This window comes from Polyodon spathula, unplaced genomic scaffold, assembly GCF_017654505.1.
Source record: "Polyodon spathula isolate WHYD16114869_AA unplaced genomic scaffold, ASM1765450v1 scaffolds_796, whole genome shotgun sequence".
Lineage (NCBI taxonomy): Eukaryota > Metazoa > Chordata > Actinopteri > Acipenseriformes > Polyodontidae > Polyodon > Polyodon spathula.
In genome coordinates this window covers 114,276-134,105 of record NW_024472283.1, presented here as the reverse complement: position 1 = coordinate 134,105, position 19,830 = coordinate 114,276, and the positions used below count along the sequence as shown (strand labels likewise).

Here is a 19,830-nt window from a genome sequence, read left to right as displayed (position 1 = left end):
CAGAGCGAGAGAGAGAGGAGAGAGAGCGAGAGAGACAGAGGAGGGGTCAACACACACATCACAAGTTCTTGTCATTTTTAAACCAGTTTCATTGCCACTGGATAAGCTGGCTCTCTTTTTGGCTGTAGCAATACTGTCGTTACTGGGATGGGAAGCAGAATCCTATTGCACAGCAGTTTCATCCATTCCAGGTTTTAAGATTTGCGATCAGCCCCGGTGTATAGCTAACAAGCCCAGGGTGTGTGTTGTTAAACCAGGAATGGATCAAACTGCTACGCAATGGGAGTCTTATTTCCATCCCTGCAATACGATATATCTTTTGGAATGACTTCTAGTCAAAACGTTGAAAAATCGTCACATTTGTAAAAGTTTAACGACAAACAGCGATGACTGTCCTACTAAGACAACAATAAAACAAATGACGACTATTTTGCTGCCGCTGCCTCTACAGCTGAGGGAACACGAAGCTGCTTTGTGGCTTGCAACTTGGTTTTAGGAGAATGTAGGTTTCAGACCACAGTGCGGCACACCAGGGGAGCCTTGGGGTTTGAAACAGCAGCAACCTCAAACTAGGTCTCCTGGAAGCAGGTTTCAAGCCGCTGCTCCTGAGAAAGTGTCTCTGTGTTCCCTCCGCTCAGTGTTAATGCTGATTCTGCTCCCGCTGGAGCCCCCCCCGGGCTGCAGCCCCTTGCTGCACAGCCTGTACCTTGAGTGCCTCAGTCTGTGTGCCCAGACCCTTGGTGCACATCTCCATCACAGAGTAGGAGCAGAAGGTGTCTCTGATCTTGTACTGGCTGACTGCCGACAGCCAGAGGGACAGGTTAGTCTCCAACTCCATGGGAGGGATGAGGATGGACTGGTGACCAGAGTACACACTGAGGAGAAGGGAGAGCGCACACAGGTCAGAGCAGCACCCCACACACCCTGCAAAATTTAACCGCCCCTGTTTCATTCCCCCGTCCAGACACGCTCTTCTTTAGGAACTCGCTTGTTCCGAGATCTCCGTCTTCATTACCTGCACAGGCACCAGAGCACGAAGCCCAGTCCACAGTAGGGATCCAGGCAGATTGCGATCTGTCGAGTGGAGTAGAGCTCACACTGCAGCTTGATGGAGCGGCACAGGGCACTGACCGCAGCGTGGGAGATCTGAGACAGGAGAGACAGAGAGAGAGAGAGTCACACACACACACACACAAAGCACTGACCGCAGCGTGGGGATCCGAGACAGGAGAGACAGAGAGTCACACACACACACACACACACACACACACACAGAGCATTGACCACAGCGTGGGAGATCTGAGACAGGAGAGACAGAGAGAGAGAGAGTCACACATACACACACACACACAGAGCACTGACCGCAGCGTGGGGATCCGAGACAGGAGAGACAGAGAGTCACACACACACACACACACACACACACACACACACACACACACACACACACACACACACACACACACACACAGAGCACTGACCACAGCGTGGGAGATCTGAGAGAGAGAGAGTCACACATACACACACACACACAGAGCACTGACCGCAGCGTGGGGATCTGAGACAGGAGAGACAGAGAGTCACACACACACACACACACACAGCGTGGGAGATCTGAGACAGGAGAGACAGAGAGTCACACACACAGAGCTGCACGGTAGACTTTTCGCGGTATCATTTACTAGTTTCTTTGATTCGACTATGAAGCAGTTCAAATCTACAGGGTGATGCAAAGCCCTTTGGCTACAGCTGTATGTGCAAGCTGGTCTGAGCTCTGCAGCTCCTGGTCTGCACACACAGAGCTGCTGCTGTGGAATTAAACAGCGTGCGTCCGAGGATGCGTGCTCACCTTGACCCCGGTCAGCATGCCTGTGGTGGACACGCTGAAGTCCAGGTAGGCCAGCATCTCTGCTGTGGGGGGCTTGTAGATCTGAGGGGGTCGTCTGCGGGGAAGGTCGTCTGCAGCAGGGCAAAAAAACACACACAAATAACCCGACTCTGCAATGAGACTCCGTGCTGGAAGAAAGCCAGGGGCGTCCGGGGAGTCGAAGAAGCAGCAGGAACCTTTCACTTAAATACGTCGTCCAGTGCAGTAGATGGGAACACATCTCATAACTGAGTATTTCTGACTGCATCTTTGACATGTATGTATATGTATATGTGTATATATATATATATGTATGTATGTATGTATGTATGTATGTATCCATGTATGTGTTGTGGTAGAGGATAAAGATGTAGTCCTGGAGATAAAATGAGTAACAGGACTCCATCACCCAGAATGCCTCGGGTTGGATTGATCATCATAAGGATGCATCTGGCTGTGATTAAGCAGGCAGGTGGGTGTAAGCTAACAAACCTTTTGACCTGCTTACATAGATGGCTGACCCTAATTACCTTAAACCCCAGCTCTAATTTCAAGCACACAGGCATTCTGGGGGATGTAGTCCTGTTACCCATGTGATCTCTAGGACTACGTTCTCTTGATCCTCCCCCCCTTCTCCTCTGCACTGTGTTCTGCTCGTATCGCAATGACGATCTCATTGCCCACGCCCAGGCACTGACTCCGGGTATCAATGAAGGAATTCCCCTCACCCGTGTCGATAATCGTGGGCCACGTCTTCACATCCACGGCGGCCGCTGCCTCTTTAGACTTCAGAGTCTTCATGAGGATCTGAGTGGTGAGGATGCAGGCTGCCTTGCTCACCTGCAGCCAGGGGGGGAGAGGAGAGGAGAGAGAGATAAAAACTGACACCTGCATCAACTATAACTCTACTGAAAACCATTACAAAAGAAGACTAGTTAAAAAACTTCATTTAGTTTATCTTTCAGTGTTGAGATAGCCTCCCCCTCGTTTCCAGAACACACCAACAACATACCACTGAATCCACAAGAGAAACATCAACACATATACGAAAGCTGACTCTCTGGTTTGGTTCTGGGGGGTCCAGCTCGGCTCTCGTGGTTCGTCTTGCCACCAGAAGCCCTCGATGGGCTGGCAGCTTTGTTATGCTCGGGCAGCACTCACGTCAATGATCATGCGGACTGTGGGCAGCGTGGCGCTCAGGCTCTGCTGGTGCGGGGGCCTCACTGTGACTGGGATGCAGCCGGCGTAGAGACAGCCGTAGAACGAGGCAATCAAGTCGATCCCTGGAGACGAGAAACAAGCCCGTTTCAAATTCAGAGACTAGGGGGGGTGAGCTCTGCATCATCAACAACAGCTGCTGCTGCTGCGTCCCTTCCACCAGGACCTCGGTTTTACATCTCATCCGAAGGTGTCCCGTGGAGAGAGGGGCAGCTCTCACCTGGAGGGTAGAGCAGCACCACGTTGTCCCCGGTGTTGAGATTGCCCTTTTCGGTGAGTGCGGCCGCGATGCGCTCCGCCCGCTTGTGGAGCTGCAGACAGGAGGCAGTGCTGACCGCCACGCCCTGAAAGAGGAGCAGAGGAAAGCTGCTGTCAAGCTCAACAGAACCAGGACTCCAAAAACGCCAGCACCTCGTCACGCATCACTGCTGCAAACAAGACCACCAAGAGCCTCCCAGCGCAGCTTGAACATGTGGGTTATTCATAACCTCCCACTGCTGAAAACAGCAGCATCATCATCATCATCATTATTATTAGTCATTTAGCAGACGCTTTTATCCAAAGCGACTTACAGAGACTAGGGAGTGATCATCAACTGCTGCAGAGTCACTTGCAATAGGACCTTGTCTCATAGCAGGAGATTAGGACTGAGCACCCCTCCCTGAAACCAGCTTCTAACCCCTGGACAGGCTCCAGGCTTGTATAAAAGTCAGCGGGTTAGTTAAACTGTCTTGTGAAGGCAGGCGGCCGCTGCTCTGTACTGAAACACACCCCCGGGTCCGGTACCTTTGCATTGAGCAGCATGAAGAGGATGTGTTCTGGTTCTGATTGAGCCCTTGACTGAAGAACCTCCGAGAGAAACAGATTCTGCAGGGAGTGGGGAGTGGAGAGAGAGAGAGAGAGATTACAGTATTACACATTTGAAAATACAGTGTTGTTGTGAAACATATCTGGATATTATACACGATGAAGTCTTATTTACAAATAAATAAATAAATAAATAAATAAATAAATGGTACCAAATTATTTTTTCTTTCAAAAAATCAGAACCCAATGTCATTTGATACAGGTGTTTCTTTCTCTCTCTCTCTCTCTCTCTCTTACCTTCTTGGCTTCCTGGTCCTCAGTCAGCCCCAGGTCTCTCCCGGCTGCTTGGGCCACTCTCTTTCCAGCCACCAGGTTCCCCACCATGATCGAGGCCGGCCCCACGCCCACTGCAGGCACAAGACACGGGTTCAACAAGGCGAGGCGCCAGACAGACGTGCGACAACTCTCCCGTCGAGCCATCACCTCGCCTTTCTATTCCGAGAGCCTCGACTAAACGCTCCCACGATCGGCTCATCCCCCTGGTGCCTGGTTTGAAGTGTACTATCCCACTGGCACAGCTTGGGGATTCTCACTGAAACGACCCCCAGCATTGCAGTGATGGGAATAAGACTCCTGTTGCATAGCACTTTCAGCCGTTCTAGGTCTTACTGCGAGCTTGATGAGCCACACTGTCTGGGCACCAGCTCAGGTGTGTCTTATTAAAACACAGTAAAAACCAGGAACAGATCAAACTGCGACGCATCGGCAGTCTTGTTCCCACCCCTGTGGTTTATAAGGACGATGCAATGCACGGGCGATCGGATCGATTTGCTAATTTCTTTTCGTACCTGGCTGTTTCTGCCGAGGCTTGGGGAGGTTGGTGACGCAGGTGTGGGGGCACATGAGGATGTTGCAGGGGTGCAGCGCCCCCTCCAGGAAGTGCTGCTTGCTCTGGGAGAGGTGGATGCCCCCCAGAGGGGTCTTGGGCAGAGTGTTCGCAGGGACCAGAGCCAGGCAGTACAGACCCACCTGGTGGATGCTGTCAATGGCCTGGGGACAGAAACAGAAACAAAGAGAAACCAAGTTAAACCAAAAAAAGGGAAAAAATGTAAATTAAAACAAACAGTCATGAATGACAAACACAAGACTAGCGCCTTCTTCAGTGTTACTGAAACTAGAAGAGACCGAGTCCAGCAGACAGGTGTTTCTAATGCTAGTGCCTTCATCAGTGTTACTGAAACTAGAAGAGACCGAGTCAAGCAGACAGGCGTTTCTAATGCTAGTGCCTTCATCAGTGTTACTGAAACTAGAAGAAACCGAGTCAAGCAGACAGGCGTTTCTAATGCTAGCGCCTTCATCAGTGTTACTGAAACTAGAAGAAACCGAGTCCAGCAGACAGGCGTTTCTAATGCTAGCGCCTTCATCAGTGTTACTGAAACTAGAAGAAACCGAGTCAAGCAGACAGAATCGTGTTATTGAAAGAGACTGAGTCAAGCAGACCAGCTTTCTAATGCTAGTGCCTTCATCAGTGTTATTGAAACTAGAAGAAACAGAGTCCAGCAGACAGGCGCGTCTAATGCTAGTGCCTTCATCAGTGTTACTGAAACTAGAAGAAACCAATTCCAGCAGACAGGCGTTTCTAATGCTAGTGTCTTCAGTGTTATTGAAGCTGGAAGGCGAGTGGAGCAGGGAGGTGTCTCCGGCGCTCGTCCCTGTGTCCGGGTGACTGACCTGGAGGACGCGGCTCATCCACTGGAAGCTGTCCTCTTCAGAGGCGTCGGGCCGCTGCTCCGCCACCACCACGATTCGCTCGTCGTAAAATACCGTCACGGAGAACACTGCGATCCTGCCGGGAGAGACACCGCGGTCAGGGCTACAGCCTCTCGCTTAATACAGGGACGGGCGTTAGACTGCCACTGCATAGCGCTCTGATCCATTCCTGGTTTTGCTACGAGTTTAATGAGACACATCTCCGAGCTTGTTATCTGTACACTGGGGCTAATCAATCTCACAGTGAAACTGGAATGGGTGAAAGTGCTATGCAATGGGAGTCTTATTTCCATGCCTGCGATGTTTAAGTGAGACCCCACGGCGCAGCCCTCTCTATGTTGCAGTCCTGCACAGTGGTCACTGCATGGCCGACTCACCTCCCCCTGTACACTGTCTTGACCGGCTCCACTGCCAGCGCCGTGGCCACGATGTCGTCTGCATTGTGTCTTCTGCCGCTGACCATCAGCAAGCCATCCATCTTCCCGACCACGAAGACCAGGCTGCCCTGCGAGGGACACAACAGAGCAGAGTCAGAAGAGAACAAAGAGAGATCTCATCGATCTCAGCGCAACTCGAATCAAACCAACGCAGCGCAGCGCTCAAACCAAGGGCAATACAAAGACGAGAGAAAGAGAGAGAGAGAGAGAGAGACAGAGCAAGAGCGAGGGAGAGAGAAAGAAAGAGAGCGAGACAGAAAGAGACAGCAAGAGTCAGAGAGAAAGAAAGACAGCGAGATAGATAGAGAGAGAGAGCGCGAGACAGAAAGAGACAGCGAGAGTCAGAGAAAAAGAAAGACAGAGACAGCAATTTTGGACGAAACTGATCCAAAAAAAAAAACAAAAAACAATATTGACTCACCGGACCCACGAACCCCAGCAACCCTGATCGGACGAAGGACATCTCCCCGATGGGAGCGCCAGCCGAGTTCAGAGGGATCACCTGCCAAATCAAACACAGCCAGACAGTCAGGGAGCGGTCAGCACCGCCCGCCACAACCACCCTGGACCCAACTGAGCTGTACTGCACTGCTGTCACAGGAAACAGAACCAAGCAGACAAACAATACGCTCCATCATCCTTGCGCTTCCGCACTGCTACTACGTTACTGTCAATGTAAGCAGCTGTAATACTAACTTGCTGCCTCTTATTTCATACTGTATTGTAGCATTTGCACTACACTGTGTTCTTAAGCCTGCATTGTAATCCTGTGCTGCCCTGTCACGCCTGGAAGTCGCCTTGGATAAAAGGCGTCTGTCAGATAAATGAATCGCAACAGGGGTGGAGACGGCACGCACCTCAAAGGTGTTCTTGGTGACTCCGGGCAGCCCATAGTACATCATTCCTCCAGCTCTGGAGCTCACACAGATCTCCCCGATCTCGTCTGTCTTGCACAGCTGGGGGGAGCCCTCGGGCTTCACGATGCACATGAGCGCTGCAATCCGGACAGAGATACACACACACAGTAAAGCACAGGGAAGCATTGCAAACACAGAGAGGTCTGGTAAAGCATAGGAAGCATTGCAAACACAGAGAGGTCTGGTAAAGCATAGGGAAGCATTGCAAACACAGAGAGGTCTGGTAAAGCATAGGGAAGCATTGAAAAGCACAGAGAGGTCTGGTAAATCATAGGGAAGCATTGTAAAGCAGAGAGGTCTGGTAAAGCATAGGGAAGCATTGCAAAGCACAGAGAGGTCTGGTAAAGCATGGGGAAGCATTGTAAAGCAGAGAGGTCTGGTAAAGCATAGGGAAGCATTGTGAAGTGCAATCAAGCACAGTGAAAGCCTGTTAGAGCACAGCCAAGGGGGTGCTCACCTCCAGGCATGACGTGGCCCACGTCCTGCACGGTCAGCGCAGAGTTCTTGTCCTCGGTGTTGACCCGGATCACCCCGAAGCTTAGCCCACTCATGGACAGGATGGCCCTGGCAGGGAGGGGAGCCCCGGGAACGCCGGGCCTATGAAAGAAACGCAACGGAGTCAGGAACTGGAGCCAGACTCGGGCTGGACTCGCAGAATACATCGGGCAAGAGTGAGTCAAGCAGACAGGCGTTTCTAATGCCAGTGTCTTCATCAGTGTTACTGAAACTAGAAGAAACCGAGTCCAGCAGACAGGAGTTTCTAATGCCAGTGCCTTCATCAGTGTTATTGGAATGTGTTATTAACCTATCCCGTCATAGGGTTCAGCTGGATTTTACACCTAGCAGGGAAACCCCCTGTGACAACAAATGTTTGAATTCCCCAGTGTTGAAAAATGGCTTATCCCTGACAGGGCTACAGGCCGATCAGATCACTCCCTGAGCTAAGCAGGCCGGAGTTTCGCCCAGCGCCCTTCCTCGGCGTCGCCTCGTACCTGCGTATGGCCACGGTCATGGCCTCGGGGGAGGTGGCGCACGGGCAGATGACCTCGGGTTTGAGCCCGTGGCTCTGGAACACGTTGAGGAACGCATCGCAGGAGGACACGGACCCTGGCAGAGAGAACACGGTCACAACAGCACAGCGATGGCAAAGGCAGAGCTCCGTGGAAACGAGTGCCCATTACACTGTGACAACGTTAAGAGAACAATAACTAACCCATTTAAAAACTACAACAGGACACAATAACTTTTGGCAATGGCAAATTCATTTGTCTGTTTTCCAAATTATTGGAGGTACAGTAAATAACACGAGTTAACAGCAGATGGTACTGTGATGAGGTACTGTTGAGTTCTATTACCCAGGTCATTCTCAGTAATGTCTGTTTGTTTCTAGAGACTCAATAAGATTATCAAGCCGGCAGCGGCTGCCTGGAAAGCGCGGCCCGGCACTCACAGGGATTGGCTCCGTCGGCCACGATCAGCATGCGTAGCGAGCCCAGGTGGATGTCTCTCTGCTCACGATGCGCCATCATCGCCCAGTGCAGGTCCCGGCACTTCACCAGGGCCACCTTAGCTGCGCGCGGAGAGGAGAGACAAAAACAAACTCAATGGTGATCTGCCGTCTGGCGAACTCTGCACCTCTCTACAAACCCAGGGGTACGTCTGGGGTGACTTTCACAAAGCACTGCTATCTTATTTTTACCTGTTTCCAAAAAAAACCCCAGTATTTTAAAAAGACACCCGAACGATAAGGTTCAGTAGAAATCCGCACAGCTTTTGGAAAGTGAATTTGATTCGACAGAATGCTAGCCGGAAACACTTTGTGAAACCAGCACTCATTTGTTTTGGCGTTGGTGGCATTGGCAACCCGGCTGCTCTCGGCACAGAGCGAGGGGGCGCGCGTGTGTGCGTGTGCGCGCGCGTGTCACAGCACGGCTGTCTCACCTTTGTGTGCGTGGACTCTCTGCACCCATGACAAAGGGCTGGCCTTCATCACAGCGTAGGGCACGCTCACAGTGTGCAGCTTATTCATTACACTCTGCGAAGGAAAAGGAACAGATCAACACACGAACCAAACTGCACTGCTGAACTGGGGCCAGCCTGAGAACCTGGGAATCCATTTCAAAACTAACAATCAAATCAGGAACCCTTTGCAAGCTCGTTTGCATCGATTGGTGGTCTTACAAGTAATTGCATGTAGATTGTATAGCGCCTGACTGGCAAAACTGCAACTGCTTCCAACGAAAAGCATCATGCATACATACAACTGTTCTATATGAATGCGTAAAACGGGTGATTTTTTATAATACGTGAATGCACTAGCTCCTAATCAGCCATGCACAATGTCTAGACTTTAAAGCAGTAAAAGCAACGATCACTATTGGACTCACCATTAGCACACCGTGCCACAACCCAACGTCTTTCTTGAAGTCTAAAACGTTTACTAAAGTTTCTCCTGGGAAGAAAAAACAAAGAGCAATGACAAAGAATGAGACTGAGGATAATAATAATAATAATAATAATAGCAGCTTGTGTTTGCATGACTGTTTCCATAGGTGACCAGGTTACAGGAGGGGTCCTATTGGAAGTGACTCTACAGCAGCAGTTGTTGATGTATGGTTCACCCCCTAGTCTCTGGAAGTCGCTCTGGGTAAGAGTCTGCTAAATGACTCGCTGATATTAATACTACATCACAGCTGGACTGACGGAGGGAGCAGCTGGCAGCTGCAGAGGGATGTGGTCACGTCTGCACTCACCTTCAGTGTAGCTGGAGGCCTGGGTTAGGGCTTGGCAGTGGGTCAGCATTGCAATCCGAGACACAGACACTCCCATAACACTGCCCTCCTTGCTTGACTTGTACTGGGGAATAAGAGCACAGCACCGAGTCAGACAGGCAGCACAGAGCAGGGGTTAGAGCACAGCACCGAGTCAGACAGGCAGCACAGAGCAGGGGTTAGAGCACAGCACCGAGTCAGACAGGCAGCACAGAGCAGGGGTTAGAGCACAGCACCGAGTCAGACAGGCAGCACAGAGCAGGGGTTAGAGCACAGCACCGAGTCAGACAGGCAGCACAGAGCAGGGGTTAGAGCACAGCACCGAGTCAGACAGGCAGCACAGAGCAGGGGTTAGAGCACAGCACCGAGTCAGACAGGCAGCACAGAGCAGGGGTTAGAGCACAGCACCGAGTCAGACAGGCAGCACAGAGCAGGGGTTAGAGCACAGCACCGAGTCAGACAGGCAGCACAGAGCAGGGGTTAGAGCACAGCACCGAGTCAGACAGGCAGCACAGAGCAGGGGTTAGAGCACAGCACCGAGTCAGACAGGCAGCACAGAGCAGGGGTTAGAGCACAGCACCGAGTCAGACAGGCAGCACAGAGCAGGGGTTAGAGCACAGCACCGAGTCAGACAGGCAGCACAGAGCAGGGGTTAGAGCACAGCACCGAGTCAGACAGGCAGCACAGAGCAGGGGTTAGAGCACAGCACCGAGTCAGACAGGCAGCACAGAGCAGGGGTTAGAGCACAGCACCGAGTCAGACAGGCAGCACAGAGCAGGGGTTAGAGCACAGCACCGAGTCAGACAGGCAGCACAGAGCAGGGGTTAGAGCACAGCACCGAGTCAGACAGGCAGCACAGAGCAGGGGTTAGAGCACAGCACCGAGTCAGACAGGCAGCACAGAGCAGGGGTTAGAGCACAGCACCGAGTCAGACAGGCAGCACAGAGCAGGGGTTAGAGCACAGCACCGAGTCAGACAGGCAGCACAGAGCAGGGGTTAGAGCACAGCACCGAGTCAGACAGGCAGCACAGAGCAGGGGTTAGAGCACAGCACCGAGTCAGACAGGCAGCACAGAGCAGGGGTTAGAGCACAGCACCGAGTCAGACAGGCAGCACAGAGCAGGGGTTAGAGCACAGCACCGAGTCAGACAGGCAGCACAGAGCAGGGGTTAGAGCACAGCACCGAGTCAGACAGGCAGCACAGAGCAGGGGTTAGAGCACAGCACCGAGTCAGACAGGCAGCACAGAGCAGGGGTTAGAGCACAGCACCGAGTCAGACAGGCAGCACAGAGCAGGGGTTAGAGCACAGCACCGAGTCAGACAGGCAGCACAGAGCAGGGGTTAGAGCACAGCACCGAGTCAGACAGGCAGCACAGAGCAGGGGTTAGAGCACAGCACCGAGTCAGACAGGCAGCACAGAGCAGGGGTTAGAGCACAGCACCGAGTCAGACAGGCAGCACAGAGCAGGGGTTAGAGCACAGCACCGAGTCAGACAGGCAGCACAGAGCAGGGGTTAGAGCACAGCACCGAGTCAGACAGGCAGCACAGAGCAGGGGTTAGAGCACAGCACCGGCAGGCAGGAGTTAAATGAGCAATCCAGATTGTTTTAGAGAATTTTATGCTCTTAAAAATATCCAGCAGTTGATTCTCCAGGTGGGGTAAATCAAAGTAACTTTGTAAAAAAAAAAAAACAAACACACAACGTTATATTTTAATTTTCATGCCGTACGGCATCTCCACGTTATATAGCTAGAAGCATAACCAAGACTGAATAACTAGCTGTGTGCAGTTAAACACTACAAAAGCAGCCTGTCCTTTTAAAAAGGAGTTTGTGTTCTCTGCAAGTCGACTCACTGAATGAGTTCAAATATTTTGACAGGAGTCTTTATGACAGAATGCAAAAAAAAAAAAAAAAAAAAAAAAAGTAGACTCGTTTGTGAAAGCCATTGTCGTGGAGACGGCGTTTGTTTGGTACGAAGTTACGAACGTCTTTTGATATTAATCTTGGAAATCCACCAGGTGTTTCTCTGTCTGGTTTTGTAGGGGTGGAGTTCTTGCCTGGGGGTTGAGACCGCTTCATTTATTTATTTTTTCAATGGGAGACCCATAAAAGAAATGAAAGCAATGCACTGTGACTCACTGAAACTGTTATCAGAAGCAAACTCTGTACTGTGAGCCAACCACAAGAGCGCCAGTGCACGACATGCACAGTGTTTTAATCAATTATTTACATGACCTTTTTCTTATGTTATGGCAGGGTTTAGGATAGTGAGATTATGTGTGTATCTATGTATGTGAACAAAATGAATGAGAATGACGATGCATGGTCACTCTGAACCCATCACTCCAGACACAGTGCCTGTGTGTTTGTGATGGAGGTTCACTCAGTCCTCAGTGCCGCTCACCTCTATGTACGCTGGATCTGTGGTGGCAGCTGCAATGTGAGGCTGCCAGTCCTTCGAAGGCTTGGTTAGATATTTAGAGTCTGTCACAACCCACTTCAGACGAGGCCAGCCTTGGGACACCAAAACACAGGGATCAATGCAAACCGCCACCAAAACACAACCAAACCGGACACCGCCACACTGTGCTGTTCTGTCCATTCTACCAGACTCAAAACGTTTCTTTTAAACGCAGTTATTTCTACAGCTGTGGCCTTACTCAAAAAGCTTTTAAAGGGTTAAACGTTTTTTCAGTAACCTTTTCTCCCCCTATAGAATGAACTCATTTAGCTTCATGAAGTCGAGTGAAAGCTGCTGAATAATGTTACGTTAACATATTGAATTACACAGCGCTCTGTAGTTTTCCCATATACTTAACGAAAAACAGACACAAACTGGAAATTCCGAAATCTAACAGGAAATGCTGTACTACTGTTATTAAAAAAAAAATCCTAAAGTTCTAGGTGATGCAAAAGCGACGGGCAGCCCAAACAGGTTTGACTGACCTTTGAACTGCACGATCTCCCCGTTCTGTGTCTTGGGGAGCCCCTTGAGACAAACCTCGCTGGTCAGCGCCAAGGCCACCCCACAGGAACCCAGGAGAAACCCGATCTGCTGCCCGCCAGCATCCTGAGAACCACACCAGCGAGAACATACACAGATTACAAATAGATTACAAACAGATTACAAATAGATTACACTCAGATTACAGAACTAGTAAAACACTAACTAGGGCTGAATTTATAAATACTAAAAGAAACTACAAATTCAATGACAAACTAAAATTCAAAGTGGTTCAGTGTCACTGAATTTGAATTTTTCAGTTTTTCCAGATTGCTGATCGGACAGTAATACATAGGCCAGGTCTTCACTGTTAACAGCTTTGTCTGTCTCTATGTAAACACACTGTACAGAGAGAGACACAGACAAGCAGAGACAAGCAGAGACACATTTTGAAAAGGGATTTGCGAGTCTTCCTCTCGAGCAGCTGCCTTGGCAGACCCCAGGCTTTCCCATGAAAAGGCTCGGGACACAAAGAGCCGTCCGGATTCAACTAGTGAAGGGCCCCTCCTCCGGCAGGCAGGTTCAGCGAGCGGGCAGCTAACCACAGGCAGCCCGGGACGCTCTGAGCAGAGCTGCCTGAACACACACACTGTCAGCCTCGCCCTACACCCCACCTGTCTCTGATCACACCCCCAAGACATTCTTCTGCTAACATGAGCCCCCACCAATAACACAGGAGACAGAAATTCCGTCTGCGCCTTAGCACGATTCAGAGAGAATATTTATACTACAGCAATGTGTCAGACTCCCGTTGCGTTCCGGGTTGAACCAGTTCTGGATCGTAGCTTGAGGTTAGTAAAGACTCTCATTGTAGAGCAGTCTGAAGCGTTCCTGTTAGAGAGATTCGAAGCAGACGCTCCCTGCAGCTCATCATTCACATACAAGAGTGGCTCAAACTGATCATGCGATTGCTAGACTTGAATTACGCTGTGCTCTTAAAAAAAAACAAAACAGGCAGAATTACACTTTTAATAAGCTGTACTCTCCCGGCTGTGACAGACCGACAAAATACACAAGCGGTGTGTCAAAGACAAAACCGAAGTGACGTGAAGTCCAGATCTGGAACACAGAGGGGAAGGGAGGGGGGTGACGCGCACGTTTAGGATGATTCAGGGTACAGTCCCACGCTTGAACAGCCGTGGCTGATTCAACGCTGGCTAGATCCTCCTGTCCTGCGTGTTTAGCACAGGAGTCTGTGACGGCTGTGCAGGACTCACCTTTCTGGACAGGGGCACCTCTATGGGCACCGGGATGACCTCGGCCAGCAGACACCCGTAGAAAGCAACCAGGAACATGCCGGGGTCACTGTTGGGGTACACCAGGGCCACCTGGAGCGGAAGAGCCGCAACAAGACAGTGAGAGAGGGCAGAGAAACAGGCAGGGGCGTCACAAGCCCCACTGTGCCTCCCTCGCATGGGAATAAACACTATAATCTTCTGTGTGCGATACTGCACTGTGCCGTACCCACAGCAACTAATGCAGGCTGTCATTAAGGAAAAAAACTGCTTTTAAAACTCACCCACTTATCTCAACCCCCCCAAAACGTGCGTGATTATATATAACCACACAGCAAATCACAAGAAAGGGTTTAATAAACAGAAATGAATGAGTGTAAATTACCAGGGCAACAAAACACACTTTCCCGTGACACCGGACCTGTGGGAAGATGGCTCTTTGGAGCAAAAAGGTTTCGGCAATATGTATATATATATGATACTTCATATTTAATTCATGAATATAAAACACCTGCTTTAATATGAAGCTACAAATCTCTCTAGAAATTACTGCCGAGTTTGGTTCTGCCATCACTTCTATAAATGCGAATTACCCTCTGCAGCACATCGCTAGGGCTTCGAGACCAAATGATTAATTCCGTGTTAGGAAGACCACCACCCAAGAGCTCGGACCCCCCCCCCTGCTGCAAGCTGAGCCCATGGGGACATCACTCCTGCCGATCCCCCCCTCTTACCCTGTCTCCTGGTTTCAGCACCGGTTCATTCTTGGTCCCCAGTTTGTTCAGCAGAGTGTAGGCCAGCTTCAGACTTCGACTCCAAAGCTTGCCTAACGAAAACACACAAAAAAAAAAAAAAAAAAGTGATCCAGCTTACATATACAATGTGCTTTACAATGCTTCCCTGTGCTTTACCAGACCTCTCTGTGCTTTACAATGCTTCCCTGTGCTTTACCAGACCTCTCTGTGCTTTACAATGCTTCCCTATGCTTTACCAGACCTCTCTGTGCTTTACAATGCTTCCCTATGCTTTACCAGACCTCTCTGTGCTTTACAATGCTTCCCTGTGCTTTACCAGACCTCTCTGTGCTTTACAATGCTACCCTATGCTTTACCAGACCTCTCTGTGCTTTACAATGCTTCCCTATGCTTTACCAGACCTCTCTGTGCTTTACAATGCTTCCCTATGCTTTACCAGACCTCTCTGTGCTTTACAATGCTTCCCTATGCTTTACCAGACCTCTCTGTGCTTTACAATGCTTCCCTATGCTTTACCAGACCTCTCTGTGCTTTACAATGCTTCCCTATGCTTTACCAGACCTCTCTGTGCTTTACAATGCTTCCCTATGCTTTACCAGACCTCTCTGTGCTTTACAATGCTTCCCTATGCTTTACCAGACCTCTCTGTGCTTTACAATGCTTCCCTATGCTTTACCAGACCTCTCTGTGCTTTACAATGCTTCCCTGTGCTTTACCAGACCTCTCTGTGCTTTACAATGCTTCCCTGTGCTTTACCAGACCTCTCTGTGCTTTACAATGCTTCCCTGTGCTTTACCAGACCTCTCTGTGCTTTACAATGCTTCCCTGTGCTTTACCAGACCTCTCTGTGCTTTACAATGCTTCCCTGTGCTTTACCAGACCTCTCTGTGCTTTACAATGCTTCCCTATGCTTTACCAGACCTCTCTGTGCTTTACAATGCTTCCCTGTGCTTTACCAGACCTCTCTGTGCTTTACAATGCTTCCCTATGCTTTACCAGACCTCTCTGTGCTTTACAATGCTTCCCTATGCTTTACCAGACCTCTCTGTGCTTTACAATGCTTCCCTATGCTTTACCAGACCTCTCTGTGCTTTACAATGCTTCCCTATGCTTTACCATGCCTCTCTGTGCTTTACAATGCTTCCCTATGCTTTACCAGACCTCTCTGTGCTTTACAATGCTTCCCTATGCTTTACCAGCCCTCTCTGTGCTTTACAATGCTTCCCTATGCTTTACCAGACCTCTCTGTGCTTTACAATGCATCCGCTATGGCTTGCCATGCTTCCCTATGCTTTACCACACCTCTCAGTGCTTGCCTATGCTTTGCCATGCTTTATCCCACGCTGCTTTTGCTGTGGGTCTCTCAGGGTGCAGCCAGTCTGGCCGGACTCACCATAGGTCAGCGTGTAGAGTGATTTGCCCGTGGCGTCCAGCGCGGTCAGGCAGGGGCACTTGGCCTGCGTGGTCCCCCAGCGCTGCAGAGCGGCCTCCAGGGCCGGGGGCCAGCTGCTGGCCGCTCCCAAGGGCTCCCCCTTGACCGGGACGATCTGTCTGCCTTCGGGTTTGGGCTGGTTCGGGTCGGGCTGCGGAACTAGAGAGACGCCGAGGCGAGAGCCGTCAATTCCTGTTCCTTTAAAAATCAATTCCCGCACCTCGCTGATCCGAATTTGCACTTGGCAGCACACTGGCGACAAATCCCTGTTCAGCCAAGTCAACTAATACTGGTTTGAACAAAATCACAACCTATTATTAACATCTCAGATAAGAAACCTCTCTCTCTTTCTCACCTTCCACGATCTCCTCGAAGTCGTCCATGAAGAACTCCCTGAGAGGGGGTCTCTTGGGTCGTTTCAGTGTGTTCAGCAGCTGCTGGATCTTCGTGGAGACACGGCTGTTGACTGGGACCCCTGTGAGAAGGCAGCGCAGGTGTACATTGTGAGACATGCAGTTATCATGTGTGTTAGAACAGTGTAAATATGCATGTTTTCAATGCAGCACACGTTTCCTGGCGCACCGGGCCCTGGCGTTTCCGATCGGACTGGGCTGTGCTGTTACCAGCGCCGCCCTCCTTACCGTCCGCTGTGTCCATGATGCTGGACTTGCTCGGGTCCCGGGTCATGCCCTTGACCAGCCCGGAGGAGGAGGAGGAGGAGGAGGAGGGCAGGTCGATGCGGGACGTCCTGTCTGAGGAGGAGGAGGACGAGGGGTAGGTCACGTCAGGGGGGGCCGGGGAGTTCTCTGGAGGAGAAAGGCAGTTCATTTTTTTTTTTTTTTTTTTTTTAAATGCATTACAATACATTTCAAAACTGCAATCATGCTTAGTTTTCTACCAAATAAAATATTTTAATATATGTTTTTTGTTTTTTTGTTTTTTAATTAAAAATTTACACTAGATGTCAGATTGCATTTCTCAGCGCAGCATTTTCTGGGGTGGAGGCTGGCTGGTCGTGTGGACCGACCCTCCCTCCAAATTCCACACAAGCTTCAAGAACAGTGAACCAAAAGCTGAGGGAACATGAAGCCACTTTCACAGGACCAGTGGCTTGAAACCTGCTTCCAGGAGACCACCAGCAGACCTAGTTCCGTGTTCCAAGACCTAGTTCCGTGTTCCAAGACCTAGTTCTGTGTTCCAAGACCTAGTTCCGTGTTCCAAGACCTAGTTCCGAGTTCCCTCAGCCGCAGATCTCAGCATTACAAACAGTGCATCTATGCAAGCTTTGTTGTCCTCCACATTAAAAAAAACTGACAAAATCTAACGTGGAATACGACTGTACTGCTATTAAGGCTTCCGCTAGACTTTTGCAGGATCATTTTCTAGCTTGTCTGACTACACGATGTTAAATTATCTTCATAGAATTGTTTTTTTTATATATTTTCGTTGCAAGTCTCAATCCTAAAATTACAGGCGATTCTAAACTTTTGGCTGCAGCTGTCCTGTTAGGAGAAGCTCTAGGGAGTTTGAAGAGGCGTACCAATGCGAGCCTGGGCCAGGACGTCCGCCAGGGAGATGTGGGGGGTCTTGCCCTCCCCGTGGGACAGCGTGGACGAGGCCGAGGAGGAGGTGGACGAGCCCTGCACAGTCTTGTTGATCCAGGACTCCGTGTTCTGCAGGCTCTGAGTCAGGGCAGCAGCCAGGGCTGCCTGTCTCCGCAAGGAGCCTTCGTCCTCTGAGGCCGAGGAGGTGTCTGCAAGGGGGAGGGGGAGGAGCATTAGAACCAGACCCTTTAAACTCAGGGAACACAGAGTTGCTGTTTCAGCAACCTGCTTCCAGGAGAGCTGGTCTGAGGGAGCTGCGTCAAACCCCAGAGTCTCCCCTGGTGTGCTTGAAATCTAGTCTCCTGAAAGTTTCAAGCCACAGAGCGGCTTTGTGTTCCCCCAGCTCTAGGTCACCTCTAGACCCCCCCTTCGCTCCTGAACGAGGACACCAGCACGCTGTTGGACAATCGTTTAGAAAAGAAACAGATTCAAAAAGTAAGAATAAACTTTGCAGCTTTTTTTCAACACAACATGACATTCTTCAGCTACAGCCTGCAGGGCTCGTAGGTGAGAAGGAATAAGGCACAATGAATTACAATAGGGTTGGGTTACAAAACCCCCCCCACAAGCACTGAGAAAACTTGATCTTAATTCCAGGGATTTATCATCACACACCCCCAGGACGCTGTGCTGGTAAAACAGCCAGACCCCGAGACTCTCCCAGACAGCTACAGAGCGCTGTGTGTGTGTGTGTGTGTGTGTAATCAATACCACACCAACAGCACGGCTCCACGATCAATAGTCTGGACAGGCACTACACTTAGGCTGTTATTAACAGAAATTCAATATGCTCTCCTCTCAAGAACTTTGAAAATGGGAAACACAAACACAACCTGACTAACTTGCTTAGTGCCTTAAATGGAACTACCTGTTTAAAAAAAATAAATAAATATATAAAAATCATAAAAATCAGTGTAATTTGACTCCAGCGATTGTATGCGGACACTTTGCCTCAAGTCTAACACCTGCTGGAGGGATACCTCTCTAAAACCCACCAGACCCCCTAGTTCTGGGTCGGCACACTGGATGGGGTTTGGGGGCGACTGACCTGGAGGGGTACAGGCCTCGAGCGCTGAATGAACGAACACCGAGCGCCTCTTGGTTGGCATGGGCAGCGCCATCTTCTGCTCTTTGTGTTTCGCCAAGGCAGCCTGCACAGCTTCTGTGTGAATATCTGCAGAGAGGAGAAGAGAAGGAAGCTCTGATCACAGACTGCCGCAGTCAAAGCAATGCGTGAAGTGAGGCTAGAGATTATATCTGAAAGGAAAGAGCCACAAAAACAACACAGATCTAACAGTGAAGGAGCTGGGACTGGGGAAGACAGGAGAGTTCTGGAGAACACAGGAGGCACTACTAGGCTTCTGATGCCATGGTAACCACACTCAATTACTATTGGAATCTATGCCTGTGCTTGTGATGTCATTTACTGCTTGGTTAATGATGTAACGATCTACTTCTCTCACATATTTTATATATATATATATATATATATATATATATATATATATATATATATATATATATATATATATATATATATATATATATATATATATATATATTGGGTCCAAAACTACTGTACTGGGTGAAGACAGCGCTAAAGAGATTCAAGAAAGTTCTTCAGAAGTTCTCCAGTACGATTCCTGCCAGCCTCACTGAACCAGCGACTGGAAAGCCCACATCCAGCCTCCAGCTCTCCTCCGGTTTGCACCTCCCTTCCCTGACAGTCTGGGGCTAAACGAATGAGCCCCGATTCAGGGAAGCCATCGGTTTATCAGCAGCCAGGACCCTGAACAGCCTCTTCACTCTCTCCCAGTCTGCGCGGCACTCGCCAGCACAGCCAGCCCCCCACCTCTCTTCACACGTGTTGTGCTGTCAAGCCTAGTCCCTGGGGAATGGGTTACTCGCCAAGACGTCAAAAAACCTTTATTCAAAAACACTCCCTTCTGCAATCTCATCAAGCGCTTCTATTTAGGAAGGAAATAAAAGGAAATAAAACCAGGTGATAAAGAA

The 19,830-nt window shown here is 50.0% G+C and overlaps 1 protein-coding gene across 3 annotated transcripts in view; it reads right to left on the bottom strand.

The window, feature by feature from the left end:
- Positions 1–19,830, bottom strand: part of dip2bb (disco-interacting protein 2 homolog Bb) — a 46,926-nt gene that overhangs the window by 4,094 nt on the left and 23,002 nt on the right. For all 3 annotated transcript variants that reach the window (XM_041241601.1, XM_041241600.1, XM_041241602.1), the window contains 28 exons: positions 18,866–18,991; positions 17,754–17,966; positions 16,855–17,019; positions 16,569–16,688; positions 16,175–16,372; positions 14,761–14,852; positions 14,009–14,119; positions 12,734–12,857; positions 12,192–12,301; positions 9,770–9,872; positions 9,404–9,468; positions 8,958–9,051; positions 8,467–8,586; positions 8,009–8,123; positions 7,474–7,613; positions 6,957–7,093; positions 6,521–6,601; positions 6,040–6,167; positions 5,624–5,738; positions 4,741–4,942; positions 4,190–4,299; positions 3,872–3,952; positions 3,306–3,429; positions 3,029–3,150; positions 2,596–2,707; positions 1,850–1,959; positions 1,016–1,146; positions 707–875 (listed from right to left, as the gene is read on the bottom strand). In XM_041241601.1, coding sequence (XP_041097535.1) covers positions 707–875; positions 1,016–1,146; positions 1,850–1,959; positions 2,596–2,707; positions 3,029–3,150; positions 3,306–3,429; positions 3,872–3,952; positions 4,190–4,299; positions 4,741–4,942; positions 5,624–5,738; positions 6,040–6,167; positions 6,521–6,601; positions 6,957–7,093; positions 7,474–7,613; positions 8,009–8,123; positions 8,467–8,586; positions 8,958–9,051; positions 9,404–9,468; positions 9,770–9,872; positions 12,192–12,301; positions 12,734–12,857; positions 14,009–14,119; positions 14,761–14,852; positions 16,175–16,372; positions 16,569–16,688; positions 16,855–17,019; positions 17,754–17,966; positions 18,866–18,991 — 3,518 coding nt within the window. The remainder of the gene's footprint in view (positions 1–706; positions 876–1,015; positions 1,147–1,849; positions 1,960–2,595; positions 2,708–3,028; positions 3,151–3,305; positions 3,430–3,871; positions 3,953–4,189; positions 4,300–4,740; positions 4,943–5,623; positions 5,739–6,039; positions 6,168–6,520; positions 6,602–6,956; positions 7,094–7,473; positions 7,614–8,008; positions 8,124–8,466; positions 8,587–8,957; positions 9,052–9,403; positions 9,469–9,769; positions 9,873–12,191; positions 12,302–12,733; positions 12,858–14,008; positions 14,120–14,760; positions 14,853–16,174; positions 16,373–16,568; positions 16,689–16,854; positions 17,020–17,753; positions 17,967–18,865; positions 18,992–19,830) is intronic.